At 42.2% G+C, this 21,791-nt stretch overlaps 1 protein-coding gene across 2 annotated transcripts in view; it reads left to right on the top strand.

Moving 5' to 3' along the window:
• Positions 1-21,791, top strand: part of TAF1B (TATA-box binding protein associated factor, RNA polymerase I subunit B) — a 290,995-nt gene that overhangs the window by 70,323 nt on the left and 198,881 nt on the right. For both annotated transcript variants that reach the window (XR_012243755.1, XM_073625402.1), the window contains exons 6-8: positions 193-337; positions 4,404-4,590; positions 13,349-13,448. Coding sequence is in view for 1 of the 2 variants with exons in the window: in XM_073625402.1 (XP_073481503.1) it covers positions 193-337; positions 4,404-4,590; positions 13,349-13,448 (432 nt within the window). In the remaining variant the exon portion in view is untranslated. The remainder of the gene's footprint in view (positions 1-192; positions 338-4,403; positions 4,591-13,348; positions 13,449-21,791) is intronic.

Here is a 21,791-nt window from a genome sequence, read left to right as displayed (position 1 = left end):
TGCCTGTCCTTATTTCAGACTGCAAAGCAACAAAATGTGATTATTTTAAAGGGGGGTGATCCTTTTCTATACCCACTGTATGTACAAAGGGTATACATGGCCGTAAACCGCAATTAAATAGAAATTCCATGATCAGAATATGACATGAATAAGTAGTGATCCAAGTATCCCACTCTTTATGCTTTATGGCAGGTGTCCCAAAGTAGTGCGGCTTCGTCAGACCTAGATAGCGGACCTGAAATTTTTAGTAGTGCCTTCTCTTCTGATACTGATGGAGAATCCGTGTCCAATGTTAGCCTTAACCTCCCATATTCAGGGGGCTACACATCAGCATCAGGTAAGTTTATTTCATATAACTCATTTACTCATTTTTGTTATGAATTATGATTTTTTTTTTTTTTTGGTTGGACAGATTAACTAGTTTGTGATTCTTCCCTCACCCCTCCCCCATCCATTATTACATCTCCAGCTGGTACTGCTGAGGACCAGTGAGGAGTTGTCTGGTCTGCGCTCTGCTCCATTCACATACAGGCAATCACACAAGAGCTCGTTCTCCTTTGCTGCCATTATTATACTCCACAAACTGTTTCTCTCTGGCTGGTTGCTTAGCAACCAGATCTAGGAAGGAGTGGAGATGTAAAGCTGGAATGTGTTTTTGGGATAATGAATGGTTTTGTGTTCTCCTTTCAGAAATGCATACAAGTGTTAGCACTTTATTAATGAACAAAATGTGCACCAATCATCCATAACATTATGACCCCGGAAAGGTAAAGTGAATACCGCTGATTATCTTGTTACAATGACATATGAAAGTATGTAGGATATATTGGGCAGCAAGTGAACATGTTGTCCCTGAAGTTGATATGTTGAATGCAGAAAAAATTGTCCAAGATTAAGGATAGACAACTGGGGCAGAGCAACTCCAAAACGGCAGCTCTTGTGGGACGTTCCCAGTCTGCAGTGGTCAGGAGCTCCCAAAAAAATGTCGACAGGCTCATGGGCAGCCAGGGCTCATTGATGCACTTGGGGAGGGAAGGCTGGCCTGTGTAGTCCTATCCAATAGAAGAGCTACTGTAGCTCAAATTGCTGCAAAAGTAAATGCTGGTTTCGTAAAAAGGTGTCAGAACACACGGTACATCGCCGTTTGTTGTGTATGGGCCTGCATAAAAGCAGATTCATCAGGGTGCCCATGCTGATCTGTGTCAACTGCCAAAAGTGCCTACAATGGACACATGAACATCAGAACTGGACCATGGAGGAATGGAAGAAGGTGGCCTGATCCGATCGATTTTTCTTTTACATCAGGTGGATGGTGGGTTGTGTGTGCTTCGCTTGTCTTGAGAAGGGATTCCACCAGGATGCCGTATGGGAAGAAGTCAAGCCGGTGGAGGCAATGTGCTGCTACTGTCGGCTTGGTGCCATATACCACAACATACCTTGAATGTCCATGCCTTGACGGGTCAGGGCTGTTTTGGCATCAAAAGGGGGGGTCTACGCAATATTACGTGGGTAGCCATAATGTTATGGTTGATCGATGTATAAGGATTTATGTACACTAGCCTATATTTACTGCGGCCACGGGAAAGCGGAAAATCTCATTAAAAAAAGTAGCACAACTTTGGTGAATTTTATTGTTTTTTTTCAGCAGCCAGTGGTCAAAACTTTCCTATCCTAAACGCAATATTTCCACGTTCAGTAAAGGGAGATTGAAGCTCACCTAAATGCAGCAGCTCCTAAACTCTGCTAAAAGCCTATGTGTACATTGACACACAGGTTTTTATGGAGTTGAGTTTAGGAGCTTGGGCAAAAAAAAAACACAAAAGCTCCTAAACTCAATCTTAGGAGCTGCTAGTGTATATGAAGCCTAAACAAATCGTGTCTTGCAGTGCTTCCTATTTCACTGCAAGTTTACTGTACACGGCCTAGATGATTGAAAACATTATTAGATATTCTCTAATGATGTATAATATCCACAATGTTTCTTGTAGCCAGAGACCATGTGATGCAGTGCTTTACATATACATCAGTCCCTACCCTCAAGGAGCTTACAACCTAAGGTCCCCAACTCGAATTCATACATATAATAGGGCCAATTAAGACAGGAGCCAACTAACCTACCAGCGTGTCTTTGGAGTGTGGGAGGAAACCCGAGTACCCGGAGGAAACCCATGCAGGCACAGGGAAAACATGCAAACTCCAGGCAGAGAGTGTTGTAGTTGGGATTTGAACCAGCGACCCTAGTGCTGCTAGGAGTGCGTACGTACTTAGGGTTACTGATGAAGAGTTGGTGAAAGTGCTTGATGGGAGCCCACTTTTATTTGTAGTGGAGGGAAGGAGGGAAAAAGAATAGGAAGGAAAAATAAAAATAAAAGGAGGGGAGGGGGGAGGGAGGAGGTGTTGACATGGCACAACCCAGGGACAGGTGCTGATCCAAATCACCCAAGAAATGGTAGATTTCTGGGTGGTGAAGTTAATAGATCAATCCATGCAAACCACAAGTCCCTGAATTTAGTGAAGCTTTCATTAGTACCGGCCAGTGCCTCTTTCATCCACATGCTGTTAGTTCATTGGATGTGTACATTTTTATGATCATCCACTTTAGGTACAGTATATCACAAAAGTGAGTACACCCCTCACATTTTTGTAAATAATTTATTATATCTTTTTGTGTGACAACACTGAAGAAATGCCACTTTATTACAATGTAAAGTAGGGAGTGTACCGCTTGTATAACAGTGTACATTTTCTGTCCCCTCAAAATAACTCAGCACACAGCCATTAATGTCTAAACCACTGGCAACAAAAGTGAGTACACCCCTAAGTGAAAATGTCCCAAATTGGGCCCAAAGTGTCAATATTTTGTGTGGCCACCATTATTTTCCAGCACTGCTTAACCCTCTTGGGCATGGAGTTCACCAGAGTTTCACAGGTTGCCAGTGAAGTCCTCTTTCACTCCTCCATGACGACATCATGGAGCTGGTGGATGTTAGAGACCTTGCACTTCTCCACCTTCCGTTTGATGCCCCACAGATGTTCAATAGGGTTTAGGTCTTGAGACATGCTTGGTCAGTCCAACACCTTTACCCTCAGCTTCTTTAGCAAGGCAGTGGTCATCTTGGAGGTGTGTTTGGGGGGCATTATAATGTTGGAATACTACCCTGCGGCCCAGTCTCCGAAGGGAGGGGATCATGCTCTACTTCAGTATATCACAGTACATTTTGGCATTCATGGTTCCCTCAATGAACTGTAGCTCCCCAGTGCCGGCAGCACTCATGCAGCCCCAGACCGTGACACTCCCACCACCATGCTTGACTGTAGACTAGACACACTTGTCTTTTGTATTCCTCACCTGGTTGCCACCACACACACTTGACACCATCTGAACCAAATAAGTTTATCTTGGTCTCATCAGACCACAGGACATGGTTCCAGTAATCCATGTCCTTAGTCTGATTGTCTTCAGCAAATTGTTTGCGGGCTTTCTTGTGCATCATCTTTAGAAGAAGCTTCCTTCTAGGATGACAGCCATGCAGACCAATTTGATGCAGCGTGCGGTGTATGGTCTGAGCACTCACAGGCTTACCCCCAACCTCCTCAACCTCCTCAACCTCTGCAGCAATGCTGGCAGAACTCATACGTCTATTTCCCAAAGACAACCTCTGGATATGACGCTGAGCACTTGCACTCACTTTCTTCGGTCAATCATGGTGATGCCTGTTCTGAGTGGAACCTGTCCTGTTAAACCGCTGTATGGTCTTGGCTACTGTGCTGCAGCTCAGTTTCAGGGTCTTGGCAATCTTCTTATAGCCTAGGCCATCTTCATGTAGAGCAGCAATTTATTTTTTCAGATCCTCAGAGAGTTCTTTGCCATGAAGTGCCATATTGAACTTCCAGTGACCAGTATGAGAGGGAGTGAGCCATATCACCAAATTTAACACACCTGCTCCCCATTCACGTCTGAGACATTGTCAAATGACACCGGGGAGGAAAAATGATTGGTCTAAATTTGGGACATTTTCACTGAGGGGTGTATATACATTAATGGCTGTGTGGTGTTATTTTGAGGGAACAGCAAATTTACACTGTTATACAAGCTGTACACTCACTACTTTACATTATAGCAAAGGGTCATTTCTTCAGTGTGGCCACATGAAAAGATATAGTAAAATATTTACAAAAATGTAAAGGGGTGTACTCACTTTTGTGAGATACTGTATACGCTGCATCACAGAGGTTGTTCAAAAAACATTTTTATTTATTTTTTTTATTATGGATAAAATAGACAATTTCTGTTTAGTGGTTTTAATTCAGCAGTCCTTGTATATTTGTTTATATTATGCCTTCTTTAAATGTATATTAAATGTAGCGTGTGCTTGTTTAATATAAGTGTTCTTTGGATTCAGATACAGAACCCACAAGCAGAGCAGCTTCTGTAAGTGCCTCAAGTGTCTGCTCAGGGTCAGTAGATGGGACGGTCTACAGAGTTAATAAAAGATCTGGGAAGAAAATGTCCATGCCTATGACACTGGCCTTCTGCTACCTCTCGCTGCTTTGGTTGAGAGAATCTATCACATTGTCTGATTTACTGAGGTAAGACACATACCTGCATTCCTCAGAGCAAAGTACATACCAGCATCACCAATTCTCTTTTTTTGTTTGTTATTACATATATTTATTGTTCTGGATTCTTTGTCATGAAACAAAGCAAACTGTAAAGCAATGCCTTATATGGCATGGTATGGCTCCTTTATCAATGTAATTGTGGGGAAAAATTGCCATAGCACGAATATAAATTCTGTCTCCTTTACCACCCTGGGAATAGAACATGATAGGTTTTTAGGGGGCAATACAAGTTGTCTGATGTAATTCTTTTCTCCTGCAGTAATAACTGTACACCAGGCAGAGGAATTGTGGAGTAAAGCAACAGCAAGTAATTTAGCCTTCACAACCACTTGCCAAAGATCTGGTATGTGTTCTAGAATGTAATACCTTTATTACATATAGAGCACCAAAGGTAATTGCAATGGTGTACTCATCCTGAAGTCATTTTTCCTTTTTTAAGTGTTGTTTATTCAATATTGTAGGTAACAGTAGAAAAAAAGGCATAAAAAACACAAAGGTAACAACTAGAGAAAGGCAACTCAGTGTGATTTCACAAAGTAATTGATTTTGTTGTGCTTTTTGTACTGTAAAGGCAGCAAATAAAAATGCAATAAAAAAAAAAGGCACACGTGAAAGACTTGACAATACTGTGCTGCCACTGCTTGTCGCAGTTGTAAGTGGTGCAAGCACCATGTTCAAGGGAGGTTGGGTCAACTGAGAGAAGAAGTTAAAATGTCTCATAGATTCTTGTGATAAATATGTAAGACCACACTTGGCTCATATAAACTTAAACTAATAAATAGAAATGTGGCCCGTAGGAACAGATGTAGAGCCACACACCACTTCTCTAAAGCGAGAAGATTCGAACCATGTATGGGCAGTCTGAATATACATAGTTTGCATAGTAGGCAAGGTTTAAAAAAGACACAAGTCCATCAAGTCCAACCTATGTATGCATCTAAAAGTATTCACAGCGCTTCGCTTTTTCCACATTTTTTCACATTTTGCGGGAGCGTGCCCGCGGGTCCTGCAAACTTGATGTTCAACAGTGGCTCGCGATTGCGGCAGAATGGGGAGATGCCTATGTGAACAAGGCATTTCCCTGTTCTGCCTAGCAACATGACAGGGATGTCATCGGGAGCAGTGATTTATTTTTTATTTATTTCAGGTACCTATCAATTTCAGGTACCCATCAATTTACGCAGCGCTTTACATTGTACATTCACATCAGTCCCTACCCTCAAGGAGCTTACAACCTGAGGTTCCTAACACACATGCATACATACTAGGGACAATTTAGACAGGATCCGATTAACCTACCAGCATGTCTTTAGAGTGTGGGAGGAAACCGGAGTATCCAGAGGAAACCCACGCAGGCACAGGGAAAACATGTAAACTCCAGGCAGGTGGTGTTGTGGTTGGGATTCGAACCAGCGACCCTTTTTGCTGCTGGGTGAAAGTGCTAACCACTACACCACTGCTGCCCAGTGATCTCTGTCATGTTGTAGTGAGCCCATCCCACCCACAGTTAGAATCACTCCCTAGGACACACTTAACACCTTGATTGCCTCCTAATGTTTAACCCCTTCTCTGCCAGTGTAATGTATACAGTAATCAGTGGCTATTTGTAGCTCTGAGCGCTGTATAAATGACGATGGTCCCAAAATAGTGTCAAAAGTGTCCGATGTGTCCACCATAATGTCGTAGCCCTGATAAAAATCGCCATTACTAGTAAAAAAAAAATAATAACAATAAAAATGCCCTAAATCTATCCCCTATTTTGTACACGCTATAACTTTTGCGCAAACCAATCAATATACACTTATTGCGATTTTTTTTTTTTTTTTGTTACCAAAAATATGTAGAAGAATACATATCGGCCTAAACTGTGGGGAAAAAAAAAATATTTTTTTTATATATTTTTTGGGGATATTTATTATAGCAAAGAGTAAAAAAATAGCTTTTTTTTTCAAAATTGTCGCTCTTTTTTGTTTTATAGCGCAAAAAATAAAAACCACAGAGGTGATCAAATACCACCAAAAGAAAGCTCTATTTGTGGGAAAAAAAGGACGTCAATTTTGTTTCTGTACAACGTTGCACGACCGTGCAATTGTCAGCTAAAGAGACGCAGTACAGAATCGCAAAAAATGCTCTGGTCAGGAAGAGGGGGTAAATCCTTCCGGGGCTGAAGTATTTAAAAATAAAAAAGGAAAAAAATCCCACGTACATAAGTATTCACAGCCTTTGCCATGACACTCAAAATTGGTCTCAGGTGCATCCTGTTTCCACTGATCATCCTTAAGATGTTTCTATAACTTGTTAGGAGTCCACCTTTGGTAAATTCAGTTGATTGTACATGATTTGGAAAGGCACACAACTGTCTAAGGTCTCACAGTTAACAGTGCGTGTCAAACCAAAAACCAAGCCATGAGGGCCAAAGAATTGTCTGTAGACCTCCAAGACAGGATTGTATGGAGGCACAGATCTGGGGAAGGGTACAGAAAAATTTCTGCGGCATTGAAGGTCCCAATGAGCACAGTGGCCTCCATCATCCATAAATGGAAGAAGTTTGGAACCACCAGGACTCTTCCTAGAGTGGGCCGCCCTGCCAAAGTGAGCGATCGGGAGAGCGGGGCCTTAGTGAGGTGATCAAGAACACGATAGTCACCCTGACAGAGCCCCAGCATTTCTCTGTGAAGAGAGGGGAACCTTCCAGAAGAACAACCATCTCTGCAGCAATCAGGCCTGTATGGTAGAGTGGCCAGATGGAAGCCACTCCTCAGTAAAAGGCACATGACAGCCCGCCTGGAGTTTGCCAAAAGGCGTCTGAATTCTCTGGTCTGATGAAACAAAGATTGAACTCTTTGGCCTGAATGGCAAGCGTCATGTCTGGAGGAAACCAGGCACCACTCATCAACTGACCAATACCATCCCTACAGTGAAGTATGGTGGTGGCAGCATCATGCTGTAGGGATGTTTTTTATCTGGCAGGAACTGGGAGACTAGTCAAGATCGAGGGAAATATGAATGCAGCAATGTACAGAGACATCCTTGATGAAAACCTGCTCCAGGGTGCTCTGGACTTGGGGGCAAAGGTTCATCTTCCAACAGGACAAAGGCCCTAAGCACACAGCCAAGATAACAAAGGAGTGGCTATGGGACAACTCTGTGAATGTCCTTGAGTGGCCCAGCCAGTGCCCAGGCTTGAACCTGATTGAACATCTCTGGAGAGATCTGAAAATGGCTGTGCACTGATGCTCCCCATACAATCTGTTGGAGCTTGGGAGGTCCTGCAAAAATGGATGGGAGAAACTGCCCCAAAATAGGTTTGCCATGTTTGTAGCACCATACTAGAAAAAGACTTGAATCTGTAATTGGTGCTAAAAGTGCTTCAACAAAGTATTGAGCAAAGGCTGTGAATACTTATGTACGTGGGATTTTTTATATTTTTAATAAATGATTATTATTATTATAGAGGTTTTATATAGTGCCAACAGTTTGCGCAGCACTTAACAAAATAAAGTCAGACATTACAGTTACATTACAATTTGGTACAAGAGGAATCAGAGGGCCCTGCTTGTTAGAGCTTACAATCTAAAAAGGAAAGGTCAATTGATACAAAAGGTAATAGCTGTGGGGGATGAGCTGATGGAGGAAGTAAACCAGTGTTAGTTAGAATCAGGATAGGCTTCTTTAAAGACAAGGGTTGTCGGGGATCGTCAAAGATGGATAGATAAGGGGACAGTCAGACAGATTGGGGTAGGGAGTTCCAAAGGATGGGTGAAGCTCTGGAGAAATCCTGGAGGCGAGCATGGTAGGAGGTGACAAGGGAGCTAGAGAGCAGGAGGTCTTGGGAGGACCGAAGAGAGCGGCTTGGTTGGTATTTTGGGACTAGGTTAGTGTTGTAGCTGGGGGCAGAGTTATGGGTGGCTTTGTAAATTATTGTTAGTACTTTGAATTTTATTCGTTGGGTGAGTGGAAGCCAGTGGATGGATTGGCAGAGAGGGGTGGAGGACACTGAATGGTTGGTAAGGTGGATGAGTCTTTCAGCTGCATTCATTATGGACAGAGGGGGGGATAATCTATGTAAAGGTAATCCAATGAGGAGGGGGTTGCAGTAGTTGAGGCGAGAGATAACCAGGGAGTGAATTAGAAGCTTGGTGGTGTCATTAGTTAAAAAGTGGCGTATTCTGGAAATGTTGCGGAGGGTAAGGTGGCATGATTTAGACAGGGATTGTATGTGGGCCTGAAAGGACAGAGTCTAAGGTTACCCCTAGCACCCTGGCATGTGGGGACAGACTGATAGAGGTGCCATTTATCTTGACAGAAGTCAGGGGAAGGGGCACGTGGGGGAGGAAATATTAAAAGGAAGTGGTTTGACATCCAGGCTGATATGTCTGTTAGTAAATCAGTGATGCGTGAGGAGATTGATGGGGTGAGCTGAGGGGCAGAGAGATAGATTTGGGTGTCATCAGCATATAAATGGTAGTTGACCCAGGGAGGACGTGTAGATCAAGAATAGTAGAGGTCCAAGGACAGAACCTTGGGGGACCCCAACGGTAAGAGGAGTTGGAGAGGAGGATGTGGAGTTGTAAGTGACACTGAAGGTACGATGAGATAGGGAAGATTTGAACCAACGGAGAGTGCAGCCATGGAGGCCAAGCAAATTGAGTTTTTTGAGGAGGAGGGGGTGATCAACTGTATCAAAGGCAGCGGAAAGGTCCAAGAGTAAGAGTACGGAATAATGACCGTTGGTTTTGGCTGTTAGTAAGTCGTTTGTGAGTTTTAGGAGGGCAGTTTCTGTGGAGTGTTGTGGGCGAAATCCAAACTGAAGGGGATCAAGAAGGTTATTCTCAATGAGTTGGTCACTTAGTCGGTTGTAGACTAAACGTTCAAGGAGTTTGGAGGCAAAAGGGAGTAAAGAGATGGGTCTTAGGTTGTTAAGATTGGTTGGGTCTAGTGATGCCTTTTTTGGTATGGGAGTGACTAGCGCATGTTTTAGAGGGTTGGGAAAGATGCCAGTAGAGAGTGAGAGGTTGAAGATATGAGTTAAGGAGTGTAGGATAGAGTCAGATGTTGACCATAGTATTTGAGAAGGAACAGGGTCCAGGGGGCAGGAGGTTAGGTGGGCATTGGAAAAAAGTTTAGTGACTTCCTCTATAGTAGCTGGGTTAAAAGAGGGAAGTATTGATTGTGCAGGAGGACAAGGAGTGTAAAGTGAGGGAGATATCTGTAGAGCGGAGATCTCGAGACGAATTGTCTCAATCTTATTTTTGAAGCGATTAGCAATCTCCTGGGGAGTGAGTAAGTTCATGGGTGGAGGTAATGGAGGACGAAGTAGAGTGGTAAAGGTAGAAAAGAGTTGATGGGGACTGCGTGAGAGGGTGTTAATGAGAGTGATAAAGTAGATCTGTTTGGCAGTGTGGAGGCAGGAATGGTATTTTTGGAGGTCAGATTTATATAGGCTGAAATCTTGCTGTGACTTAGTCTTATGCCACAGACGCTCAAGAGCGCGGCTACGTTTTTTGAGGCTTCTGGTATTGTCTGTCTGCCAGGGTTGTAGCGGTCGGGGCCTGATTCTGTGCGTAGTGAGTGGGGCGAAGGTATCCAGGGTGGATGACAGTGAACTGTTGTAGACAGAAGTGGCCAAGTTGGGGCAGGACAAGGATGAAATTTTGTCATAGAGACAATCTGTAGCAGAAAAAAGAAGAGAAGGGTTAAGATGGAGAAGGTTTTTACGGGTAATAGTTTGGTAGTTGGAAGGCAAGAAGGAGGCAGACAAGGAGAGAGTGAAACTAATAAGGTGGTGATCAGAGAGAGGAAAAGGAATATTGGAGAGGTTATGCAGAGTGCATAGGTAGGAGAATATGAGGTCAAGGCAGTTGCCAACAGAGTGAGTAGAAGCATTTGTCCATTGTTTTAGGTCAAAAGAGGAGGTTATTTGCAAAGACTTCAAACAAACTTCTTTCACATTGTCATTATGGGGTATTGTTTGTAGAATTTTGAAGAAAATAATGAATTTAATCCATTGTGGGATAAGGCTGTAACATAACAAAATGTGGAAAAAGTGACGTGCTGTGAATACTTTCCGGATGCACTGTACCCAAATTGATCAACTTGGGTACAACCAGCCTGTCAGATTTTACACCTGATTATTGCTAGCAGCTATTATTATAACATTACTAGCAGTAATCACTGTGTTCTCCGTCTACGGCTGGCTTTAGAGAAAGGTAGTGTTTCTACAGTTTGTACAATAAAGTTAAGGTGTGTGTGTGGAGGAAGATATGGTGCTGTTCTGAATTGTTTTGGGTTGTTGAGAACTGACTTTATGTGCTAGTAATTTCCTGACTTTCTCCCCTTTTGCCCAATACACCTTTTTATGGAAGAAGCTTTTATTCTGTGCTTTGGGAAGAACAAAGTTGTCAAGTAACTGTTGAGGTTGAAGCCACTCTAAATGTGTTTGTGTTGAAGCATTAGTGACACATTAGGTTTCAGATTGGGATACTTTAGATCTCAATGCCTCCCCTGCTAACCTAGTCTTAGATTTAATTCCACTAAAATGTTTTATGAAGTGGCCTCTCAAATAGGCTTTTAGCATATCCCATATAATTCCCGGTGCTGCCAAGGCTCTATTTGTGGCGACAAAGCTCTCCAATTAAGCCGCAGGTGTTATGAGAGTCAGCCAGAATGGGTTGAGGCCCAGTTCCCTACTGTGGGTTCAACTGCTATCTGGAGTGCAATAGCTATTGGGAAATGGTTGGATACTCCTCTGGGCAGAATTTCAGTAGATTTGAACATAAAGCAGTGTATCAGTCATACCCAGGGCTAGGTCTACCTTGGAAAGAGAATGATCTGATTTAGAAAAATATTATATTGATACTCCTGTGGATGTGATCTCCTCCACAAATCAGTTTCTGCTACATTGTGTTTCTATTGCAGATGAGATGAGAATGGTGTCTGTAGTATTGCCAGCACCCACAGCTGGAGTGTGGATCAGACACGTAAATAATATAATGCTTTGCATAGGGAAAAAATAATATACGTTACTCTTAAGCAGATCTATTCTTTAGTAATAGACCATGAGAAAAAAAAATTGCACTGCTACGTAAGTGATAAGTAGGGGGAGCCAACCAATATTTAGCTCCTGGGTCAAAAATATTTTTGGAGCTAACCTGTTCGATCATTCATTCAGTAAATATTAAAAAGTAAATAAAGCCTAGATTCAGAAATCCTTTATCATTTTAGTTCTAGCTTAAAGTAAACCTGAAACATACAATTACTTTTCCAATGCTTTCAAGACATATCAGCCGCTTGCTTGTACTTGCATGTCAAATCAAGTTTCAGTGTGGTAATGCTAGTTACCCAGAATGCGCATGTCTTTAATATGCAGATACAGCCTGGATTGGGAGCTGGTTCTGTCCCCTCCTCTCCAAGAATCACTGTTGGCCCATGACTGTGATGGGCAATCGCGCTAGAAAATAGGCTTACGAGGTGGGAGGGGGACATCCAAATCTAAATTAAAAGGATTGATATTAGGTATATAATTTAATTTAGGGGGGAGTCAACTGTCTCAAATGGAGACGTTCACAGCCTTTTTGCTACAGGTGTCAGGAAAACTTTGCTAAAAATGAATACATATAATGGTTCACATTAAATTCTAATGATCAGTAATGCATAGGTTTATATGCTCTATAAATACATTATTTTGTTAATCCGCCATAATCGTGAAACTATAATAATGTCTAGAAAAGAAAGCAGAGACTTGGCCCCTTACCTTGCTGATCAGTGGAGAAGTGACCCTGTATATTGCTGGTCAGCGGCGAAGTGGTCCCTACCCTGGTGGGCAGTCTGAGAAGGGTCACCTTGCATTGCTGATCAGCAGGAAGGGTGCCCTAATACATTGATGGTTAGTGGGGAAAAGAAAGACCAAAGGTTTCACTGTCTCACACCTTTGATTCTGCTGAGTGAGTGTTGTTGGTGCCAGAACTGTACAGATTCCTACATGTATTCATTTTTGGTTATGCCCATATGGTTGGGGTGTTGTTTGGGGCTTTGCTCTTTGGTTAAAACATGGACTTTGGGGCTGCGCACTTTGGTTGGAGCATTACCTTTTGGGGTTCTGTAGTCTGTATGAAGCATTGAGCCTGGGTTGTCTACTCTTTGTCTGGAGTGTTAATTTTGTGAATTATGAGGGTTGAGCTCATGACTCTACTCTGTGGCTATAGAGGATGGCTGACCCTCTTCCCCCACAGAACTTCATTTCAAACCCTGGGACTGTATGGCTATGTATTCCCTGATTATTCTCTATCTTAGCAGGAATGTACCATCTGTGATGGAAGCTCTTTATTTTTTAGGTTAAGCTTGAGTTCTGTGCTGGGTGCATGTCACCAAACCCTGAGTGGACCAAAACTCAAATGATAAAAGTGTTTCTATAGTAAAAACATTTTTTAGGATTTAATTTCTATGTCCCACTGAAGAGGTTTCCCATTTGCTTCCTATCTGTTTCAGAAATCGATAACCGAGGGGAAGTGAAGGTGCCTTAAGCAGAAAATATAGGGGAAGTGTATGAGTGAGAGCTGAGATTTTTAAAATAATTAAAATAATTAAATTAAAATAAAAAAATATTATGAGTAGGAACTTGCCATTAGAACATTTTTTAAAATGTTTTTTCCTTTTTTTTTTTTTTTTTTACTAAAATGTCTTTCTTTAAACAAGTTAAACACTATAGTTTGGTTATATTTTACAGGCTGGTCCTCAACCGTCACGTACCATACTTTAATCCAGAGCAGTATTTCCCTGAGCAAACCAAAATCTGTTGGAGAGATAATCAAATCTTTAGAGTCCAGGTATGGATTACTCTTGCTGATTCTTCAGTAGTGTTTTGTAAACTAGACCGTGTGATGAGCCCAGCTACTTTTATGGCTCACAGGCCAGGCTGTATCCTCCTTGATTCCCTACAGTCAGCAGGGTTCCAAGGCCCTGGTGTCCACTCTTGCTTCTCTGTAGTCCACCATCCAAATAACGGCCCACACACCGAAAACTTTCAACTCCAAGGTTTATTGCAATGACAGCACACAGTTCACTCCCACCCAAAGCCTTGGTCCCAATATGTTTCACTCCAAGCAGGGCTTAATCGTGGGGATGATTAGGCCCTACTTTGGGTGGAAGTAAACATTTTCTTTTTATTGCAGTAAACATTGGCTGGAGCTCAAAGTCTTCAGTTTGTGGACTGTTAATTGAATGGTGGACTGTGTAATATTTGGGAAATCATTGAATGTCCCCAAATTTTTAGAAATGTGTGTTTGCTTGTAATAAACTTGTTGTTCATATTAGGAATTTTATATAATCATTAAGGTGGTTGTGTCAAACTCCAATAAAGGTTTTATATAGGATTTATTCCTTTCCACTCTATTCAAAACAAATTAAAATGTTTTGGCTGGCGATTCGCTGTCATGTTTAAAATACAGTACAGTAGGAAGAGAGGGTTTAGAATTTCCACAGTTCAGTATTTGTACAGCAGATTCACAAAACTAGATACAGGATTTGCATTGTTTGTCTTACTCTGACTAGGGACTACCAGCAGTGCAGAAGTTAGAGTGGACTTTTCAGCAAATTGTAGTCTATATGAATAATGTCACAACATACCCATTGATTGGCTCCCCCTCTGTTAAATCAGCACTCGCGCACCTCCGGGGTCTATTGCACAAAATGACGTACAGGTACATCATTTCACGCAATAGAGCCGACCTGCCGAAGTACATCTGTGGTAGGCGGTCGGGGAGTGGTTAAAGGGGGCAATGCTAAATTGATTTGGTTGCTCGGTTCTATATGGTGTGATAACACATTTCAGTGTGTAGCAAGGTCTCCGGCCTCCTTCAGTCTAATGAGAACCTCCAGGGCCAAAAATAGCTGACATCCTTCTGTATGTGTTGGGTTGTGAGGCATAGTGGGTACAAGGGGAAAGTTACACTTCTTGAATGCAAAAGAGATATTTATTTCTCTTACAATCTTTTATGGGGGAAAGAGGGTTAGGGCCAGGACACCCTTGAGTAGTTGCAAGTTCAATTGACAGACACTGAGAATTCAATAAGAGGACAGCCATGCAGGGAAAGGCCCCAGCAAGAAGCACATCTGCACGTGCAGGAATGCTGTCTCTTATGGCAACAGTCTTTAACAGTTCCTAACTCAACGTAACAATTCCTTCAGCTTCACTACAACTTCTCCTTGTAGTTCTTCACCACTGAGCTCCCGGTCCCTCACTAGACCCTCTGATTCGCTAACTCCGAATCCCTTGAGCTCCTCCAATCTTTACGGTGGTATCTTCCTCAAGTATCACCCGCTTTCCTGCTGGATCCCTAGCTTGGCACTCCAGATACTTCTCAAGCTTCACCCCTTCTGGCCTGTTCGGTCCCACGCATTAACAAACAAGGCTGCTCTGCAAGCGTTACTTGCGCTGGCTGGGTCCCTGACTTGATCACCGCCTGACGTTTCCTGATTCTCCACCGTGCCCATTCGGTGAGAATGTGTCTCCGGTACTTGCTTCAGTTACTCACTGTGGTCCCTGGTACTAAGGTGGATTGGCCCTTAGTGGCGACAGCTTCCCTTCTACCTCCGACCATTGACAGGTTCTCCGGCAGAAGCCATTGTAATGCCCTGTACACACGATCGAACATTCAGACAACAAAATCCATGGATTTTTTCCGACGGATGTTGGCTCAAACTTGTCTTGCATACACACGGTCACACAAATCTTGTCGGAAATTACAAACGTCAAGAACGCGGTCACGTACAACACGTACGACGGCACTAGAAAAGGGAAGTTCAATACCAAGTGTGCCACCCTTTGGGCTCCTTCTGCTAATCTCGTGTTAGTAGAAGTTTGGTGAGAGACGATTTGCGCTTTTCAGCCTCGTGCTTTTCCGATCGTTACTGCTCTTCAGTTTGTGTTTGTGGGTTCGTATCTGGTTTTCAGTGCATGAAAATTTCGCATTTGTTTTTCAGTGTTTATTTTATAGTATGTATTTGATTTTGCAGTGCGTTATTGTTCGCTCGTTTCTGATTTTCAGCTCGCTCTTCTCAGGCCTTTCTGTTTTTCAGTGCTTTCTGTTAGTTCATTCTGACCAGCTGACCGTTTTGAAGCCATGAGGACCCTCACCCCGGACCAGAGGGTTTTTAACTACTGGCTGCCCAGAGCCAGAAGAGTGGTGGATAATGCTTTCGGGATAATGGCCAGCCGGTTCTGCCTCTTCCTTACGGCAATCAACATGGCGGAATATAAACTTAACCATATAATCCTTGCATGCTGCATTCTCCACAACTCTTTAAGGATAAATTCAATGAACTATGTTACCTCAGTGGGGCCTGAGGCCGGACTTCAAGAAGAAACCCTGATGGTGCCTGAAGCTGGCCGTTCTGGCTTGCCCCCCCAAAGCGCCCGCAAAGTAAGACAGAAGTATGTCGAGTACTTTGCGGGTAGGGGGGCCATTGATATGCCAGAAAATGTTTAAGAAACATTTTCAAAATACATTTTTTAGTTAAACTGAAATAAGATTTACCGCTTATGTTTCTTTTAGCTGTATTCTAGGTTCTCCAATGGGCTTTTCTTTTTGGTCATTTTCTTCAATAGTGCAAATGTAATTTATTTGATACATGAGGTGACAATCTCTTCTTCAGCGAACTATTATTATGTTGTGGGTCTGCTACACACACCTTGTTTTTGTTGTTAATGTATGTAATGCATACATTACATCATTTTCAGCACCATGAATGAATTTTGGTGAGTCACGGAAATGGCATGATTGTGGCAAATTATAAAGCACTGTGGGAGTTATTTCCTAGAGGAAAATCCAAACTGCAAACGTGCACATGAAACTGTACTTGAAACTGCACTGAAAGTGCCCTTGTAGTGCTAAGTGGATTTAGTAAAGTGGATTTAGTGCCTTTAGTAAATAACCCCCATTTCAGTGTAAACACCAACTTAGTCCAAAAAATGATATTGTGCCTTGAAAGAAGAAGCCACACATTGTTGAGTAGAACATTTTTTACTCTGTGCACTTTCACATGTGCATTAGAAAAGGGTTTTTGAACAAACCAACATATTTTAGTAATATCTTTTTTTTTGGACCGTACAAATAGCCTTTTTTGTGTTAAAACAGGCATGTTTAAAACCATAAAACAATACACAACTCAGGAACTTACAAAGTTCAACTGTGACAAAGTGAAGGCAATATCAGACATTAGTATGTCCAAACTGTTGATATTGCCTTCATCAGATGGGGTGATGTCACCCCTGTGAAAGCCAAATTTTGAAGATGCACACAAATTGACGGTCAAAATGGGGATTTTCCTCCTGATCCCATGCCTAATGTCATCATGTGCTAGCTCCCATCATGGGGGATCAATGAACGTGTTTCGGGGGTGCAACCCCTTCCTCTCATGTACTTTGGTTGTGAGGAAAGGGTTGCACCCCCAAAACACTTACCTTGATATCCCGTGGCAGATAGCACATGTTGACACACTGTGTGCATCTTCAAAATTTGGCTTTCAAAATTTTGGAGAAAAGTTAGAAAAATAGAAAAAATTTGATAAATGTTGGTGTATTTTTGATTCTGCCTAAAACATCAATGATGTTTTTGAGTCTCTTTTCAATATCGTTGATGTCTTCCTTGATCTTCTGTAAATCCCGATTGCACACCATGATCTCCCCAATGAGGACTTGTGAAATGTGTTTCTTCAACAACAACATCCACATCACCTAAAAAAAACAAAAAAAAACATGTATTATAAATATGCAGGCATCCATCTATTACCTGAAGCTGTGGTCTCAGACACTCACCTGTTGTCGTCACTATTTCGCCCACTTCATAAACCTCTCCTTCCTCCACATCCTCTGGTTGTTGCTTTTGGATTACCTCTTCTTTAGGAGGTTCCCTGGTGACCTCAGACGTCCCGAATCTTTTCTCCCCTATGTGAACAAAATAAAGGTATACTTAGCACACAGATATTTGAGGCAAGAAATAGGAATATGAAACATTGCTTAGAAGTGTCGTACAATTGTCTGTTTTGGCAGAGTTCAAAGCTGAAGACATGATTTTTTTCCTTTTACAAAGCTGGAATACTTACCTTTTTTGTTAAAGTATCACACATGTAGAGACCCCTAGTATCCACTGGAGCACCTGTGTGGGACACCCTAAAAAGTTTGTTCTGGTGTCCTACACTTGTGCTCCTGCGTCCAGATGTGTAAACAGCTGCTGAGTGTCCTCTCCTTACACTGAAATAAGTTTGCATTTCATTCTAGTTACAAACCAATCTAGACTACAATGTACTAAACTTCTTTTAAGACAAATAGGCATGACCAAATGTAGTTAACCTGCATCTGCAAAAAATATTGTATTAGTGGACGAACGAACAATGTTTACTATGAACGATTACTGTGCCCACCAACCCTGAAACTTGCCATTTTAAACTGTACAACAGTAAAGAAAAGCACATGGAGAAGCACGAACGTAAGAATAAGAATAGGAACACACGACAAAATACTTACTTTTTTGCAGCACTCTCTTGATTCTTCTGTACTGATCCTGGTCCCTTAATTTCAGGTCTGACCAGCGTTATCTCAGTTGATCCTTGGATCACCGTACCCCAAATTCTTCGGCAGATTTTTCACAACTTTTCACAAAAAGCATGGACCGTACCCGAACCCAAATGTGGCCTTTCTTACATTTGGGTTTGGATACGGTTCATGCTTCCCGTCATAGTCAGCCCTCTTGAAGATGTCCACCGTCTCCACCATCTCTATAAAGGCCATATTTGAGGCCTTAAATATCCTCCGGGATTGGGACGTTTGTGGCTCCGGGCTTTTGTCGCTGCTGCTGTCTGCATGCACTTGTTGTCTCTCCACCATGTGCTCTCCCACTGCGCCGAAAGACAAGGGGCGGGGAATATACAAGAAAGAACGTCTGGGGCGGGCGGAGTTTCACGCATGCGCAGTGTATATAAAGCGTAACACGCGTGTGACGTAGGTACGATCTGTGAGCGGAGGAAGGAGTAGCGGTAGCCAGTAGCCTGCCTGAATCCCAGGTCCCTCCCCTGCGCCTTCCACAAAAAGTCCCAGGAGGAGTAAGCTGGAGGTGGCAGCACTTGGCCTATTTCAGAAGGCTACTGCGGCCCTCAGAACCCCCCCCCCCCAATAATCAAGAGGACTATGCGTACATGGCAGCCTGCAAAATGCAGGAAATGGAGGAGGGCCAGCGCCTCTTATGTAAGGAAGTTATGTTACAAGCCCTAAATAAGGGGTGAACTCACAAGCCAAAGCCACGTTTGTGAGTTTAACCATGGTCCTCCTCCTCCACCTCCTGCCACAACTACAACACCAGAGCCACAGCCTGGAAGCAAGTGTGTAAAGAAGACAAGAGAGTGATGGCCTGGGTTTGGTGTGGTCTGACAAAAGACGCAGGCTGTTGTAAGACCACAGCCTGGGGACATATATGTCATCTGCTGCTGTTCCTGCTCTCTTGTAGTCCTGGACCGGATTGTGCTCACTATTATAAGGACTCCTCAGGCCACCAATTTTGGCTGTAAAATAATTGATGTGTGCCCTAGGGTACAAAGGCTTCGCAAATTTCACCAGTTTCTCCAGCGTTGCCTTCCTCTTTATTTTGTTATGACCCGTAATAAATGGCTATTTATTTATCACAAATACTTGACTATGTGTTTAACTTCAAAAAGGCCAGTTTGTTTGTGAGTAGGCAGGTACCTTTCAAAAATACAATGTGAAATTAACAAGGGACACCAACACCAACCTCCTTGAGGTTAAAAAATACAAGATAATAATGGTGTTGTGGTAACTTGACACAAAACGAAAGAAAAAATTATGGAGATCACTATAAAAAAACAAAAAAATGGAGATCTGACAAAAAAAAAAACAATTATTCGTGAGATCACGAGAAATAATAAAGAAATCAGGTTGTCAGAACTCTGTGTGAATATGAGCAGCAAAACAACTTCATTATTCTAGCATTCTAAAGAAGAGAATGCGCTGCATTAAAAGATTTAAAAATTTGCAGCGTGATGAATGTGCTATCTCCATTACGAATGCTAGTTTTACCAGACCGAGCGCATCCATCTTGTAATTGATTCAGAGCATGCGTGGAACTTTGTGTGTTGGAATTGTGTACACACGATTGGAATTTACCAGAACGCATTTTGTTGTCAGAAAATTTGAGATCCAGATCGGAAAATGTCCGATGGAGCCTACACACGGTCGGAATTTCCGACGACAACCTTCCATTGAACGTTTGTTTTGGAAAATCCGCCCGTGTGTACAGGGCATAAGGCTTCAAAAACTAAACAAATCCATCAGACAGATAGCAGCAACATTAGAAGAGAAGAACGCACTGGTGAGCTCAGCGACATAAAAAAGCCTGGACGTCCACAGAAGACAACAATGGTGGATGATCGCAGGATCCTCTCTATGGTATAGAAAAACCCATTCACAACATCCAGACAAGTGAAGGATATTTTCCAGGAGGTAAGCGTATCATTGTCAGTCTACAATCAAGAGAAGACTTCACGAGAGCAAATAAAGAGGGTTCACTACAAGGTGCAAACCATTCATAAGCCTGAAGAATAGAAAAGCCAGATTAGACTTTGCCAAAAAACATCGAAAAAAGCCAGACCAGTTCTGGAAAAGCATTCTTTGGACGGATGAAACTAAGATGAATCTGTACCAGAATGACGGAAAGAAAAAGTGTGGAGAAGGCTTTAAACAGCTCATGATCCAACGCACACAATGTCACCTTGACTGCCACCTATCAACACTGAGTCAGACGTGCATCAGGAGAATAAGCTCTCCCAAACTTCTCACTGTATGGCCGGTCACCGATCAATTCCACATCAAATAGGGTAAACCTCTCGGTAGCTCAATCATCGTAAAAGTAAAAGCGACCTCCACATAGTGTAAAACCAGTTAAAATGCTATTTATTAGGCGTATTGCACTTACATCAAGTAGAAAATAAACAGCATGTCATCAAACAGTCAAGTGTCTTTGTAGTAAATGCAATGGTTAGAGCGTCAACCAGACATGTTTCGTCTGAATAGACATCATCTGGAATAAAATTATGGGTTTTTAACCCTTCCTTACGCTATCCAAAAAAAAAAAAAAAAAGTTTTGGCTTTAGATAAAATGTATCTATCACCCGCACAGATCTCAGATTGGGAGCAACAGCTGTGTCAATGCAGACTCTGCATCCCAATTGTCAAGGATGGGATTACCTGCACAGGGATGCATGGAACACCTGTGCAACCCCCAGGCAAATAAACACAGCCCTTGTACGGGAGTACATTGTAGTTCTGTGAAATACAAAACTTTCACAGCACTGAAAACTGAAAAATGTCCTGGCAATGAAGGGGTATACACCTTCTTCTAAAACTACATTAAACACTTCAGTAACAGCCTAACATTGTGCAAAATGTGTGTGGACGCGAGTCCTGAATTATAGTAAACTATTGCACAGAGACATATAATGACAATTATATCACCTTAAGGAAACCCTGTTTGAATATTGCTTTGTTACATCCTGTAATATTGTAGAAGCAATAAGGAAAATCCCATTTGGCCAATAAGTGTTTTTATGTTGGCAATGCTGACTGAACTGATCATGTAAGCAGGCTTGCACGTACTATCTTCTGAAATTCAAACACTTTTCATCTTCCTTGGTATCATTCCTTTTCACATCTTCAAAACTTTTAAATCATCTTACTGATGCTCCTCATATCTTCTGTTTAGAAATGTGTTTGTTTTATTTCAGTAAAACCCATTGCTTTATTCGCCTTCTATCCAGGGATCTGGCTTTCTGTAGTCCCTGAAGATGTCCAAACGAGGTGGAAAATCTCTGTGAAACTAGTACAATACTTCCCTCATCTCAGTGAGGAGAGGGAGATGTCTTCCTTACAGTCATTCTTAGAGAGGTGTATTTGACCAAATTTAAAGCTGGCCATACATTATATAATTATCTTATTCAATTTGCTTTAGATTTACCTACTGTGTAGTGCAAGGATCTACCTGATTGCATACAAATTAAAAATGTTTTAGATTTGCAACTCATACTATATTGTTTTGGTAAATCTAAATGAAAATTGTACAAGGAAATGGTATAATGTATGGCCAGCCTTACAAAAGAGTAACTAT

Source organism: Aquarana catesbeiana, linkage group LG04, assembly GCF_042186555.1.
Source record: "Aquarana catesbeiana isolate 2022-GZ linkage group LG04, ASM4218655v1, whole genome shotgun sequence".
Classification (NCBI taxonomy): Eukaryota; Metazoa; Chordata; class Amphibia; order Anura; family Ranidae; genus Aquarana; species Aquarana catesbeiana.
This window is presented reverse-complemented; position numbering and strand designations above follow the sequence as displayed.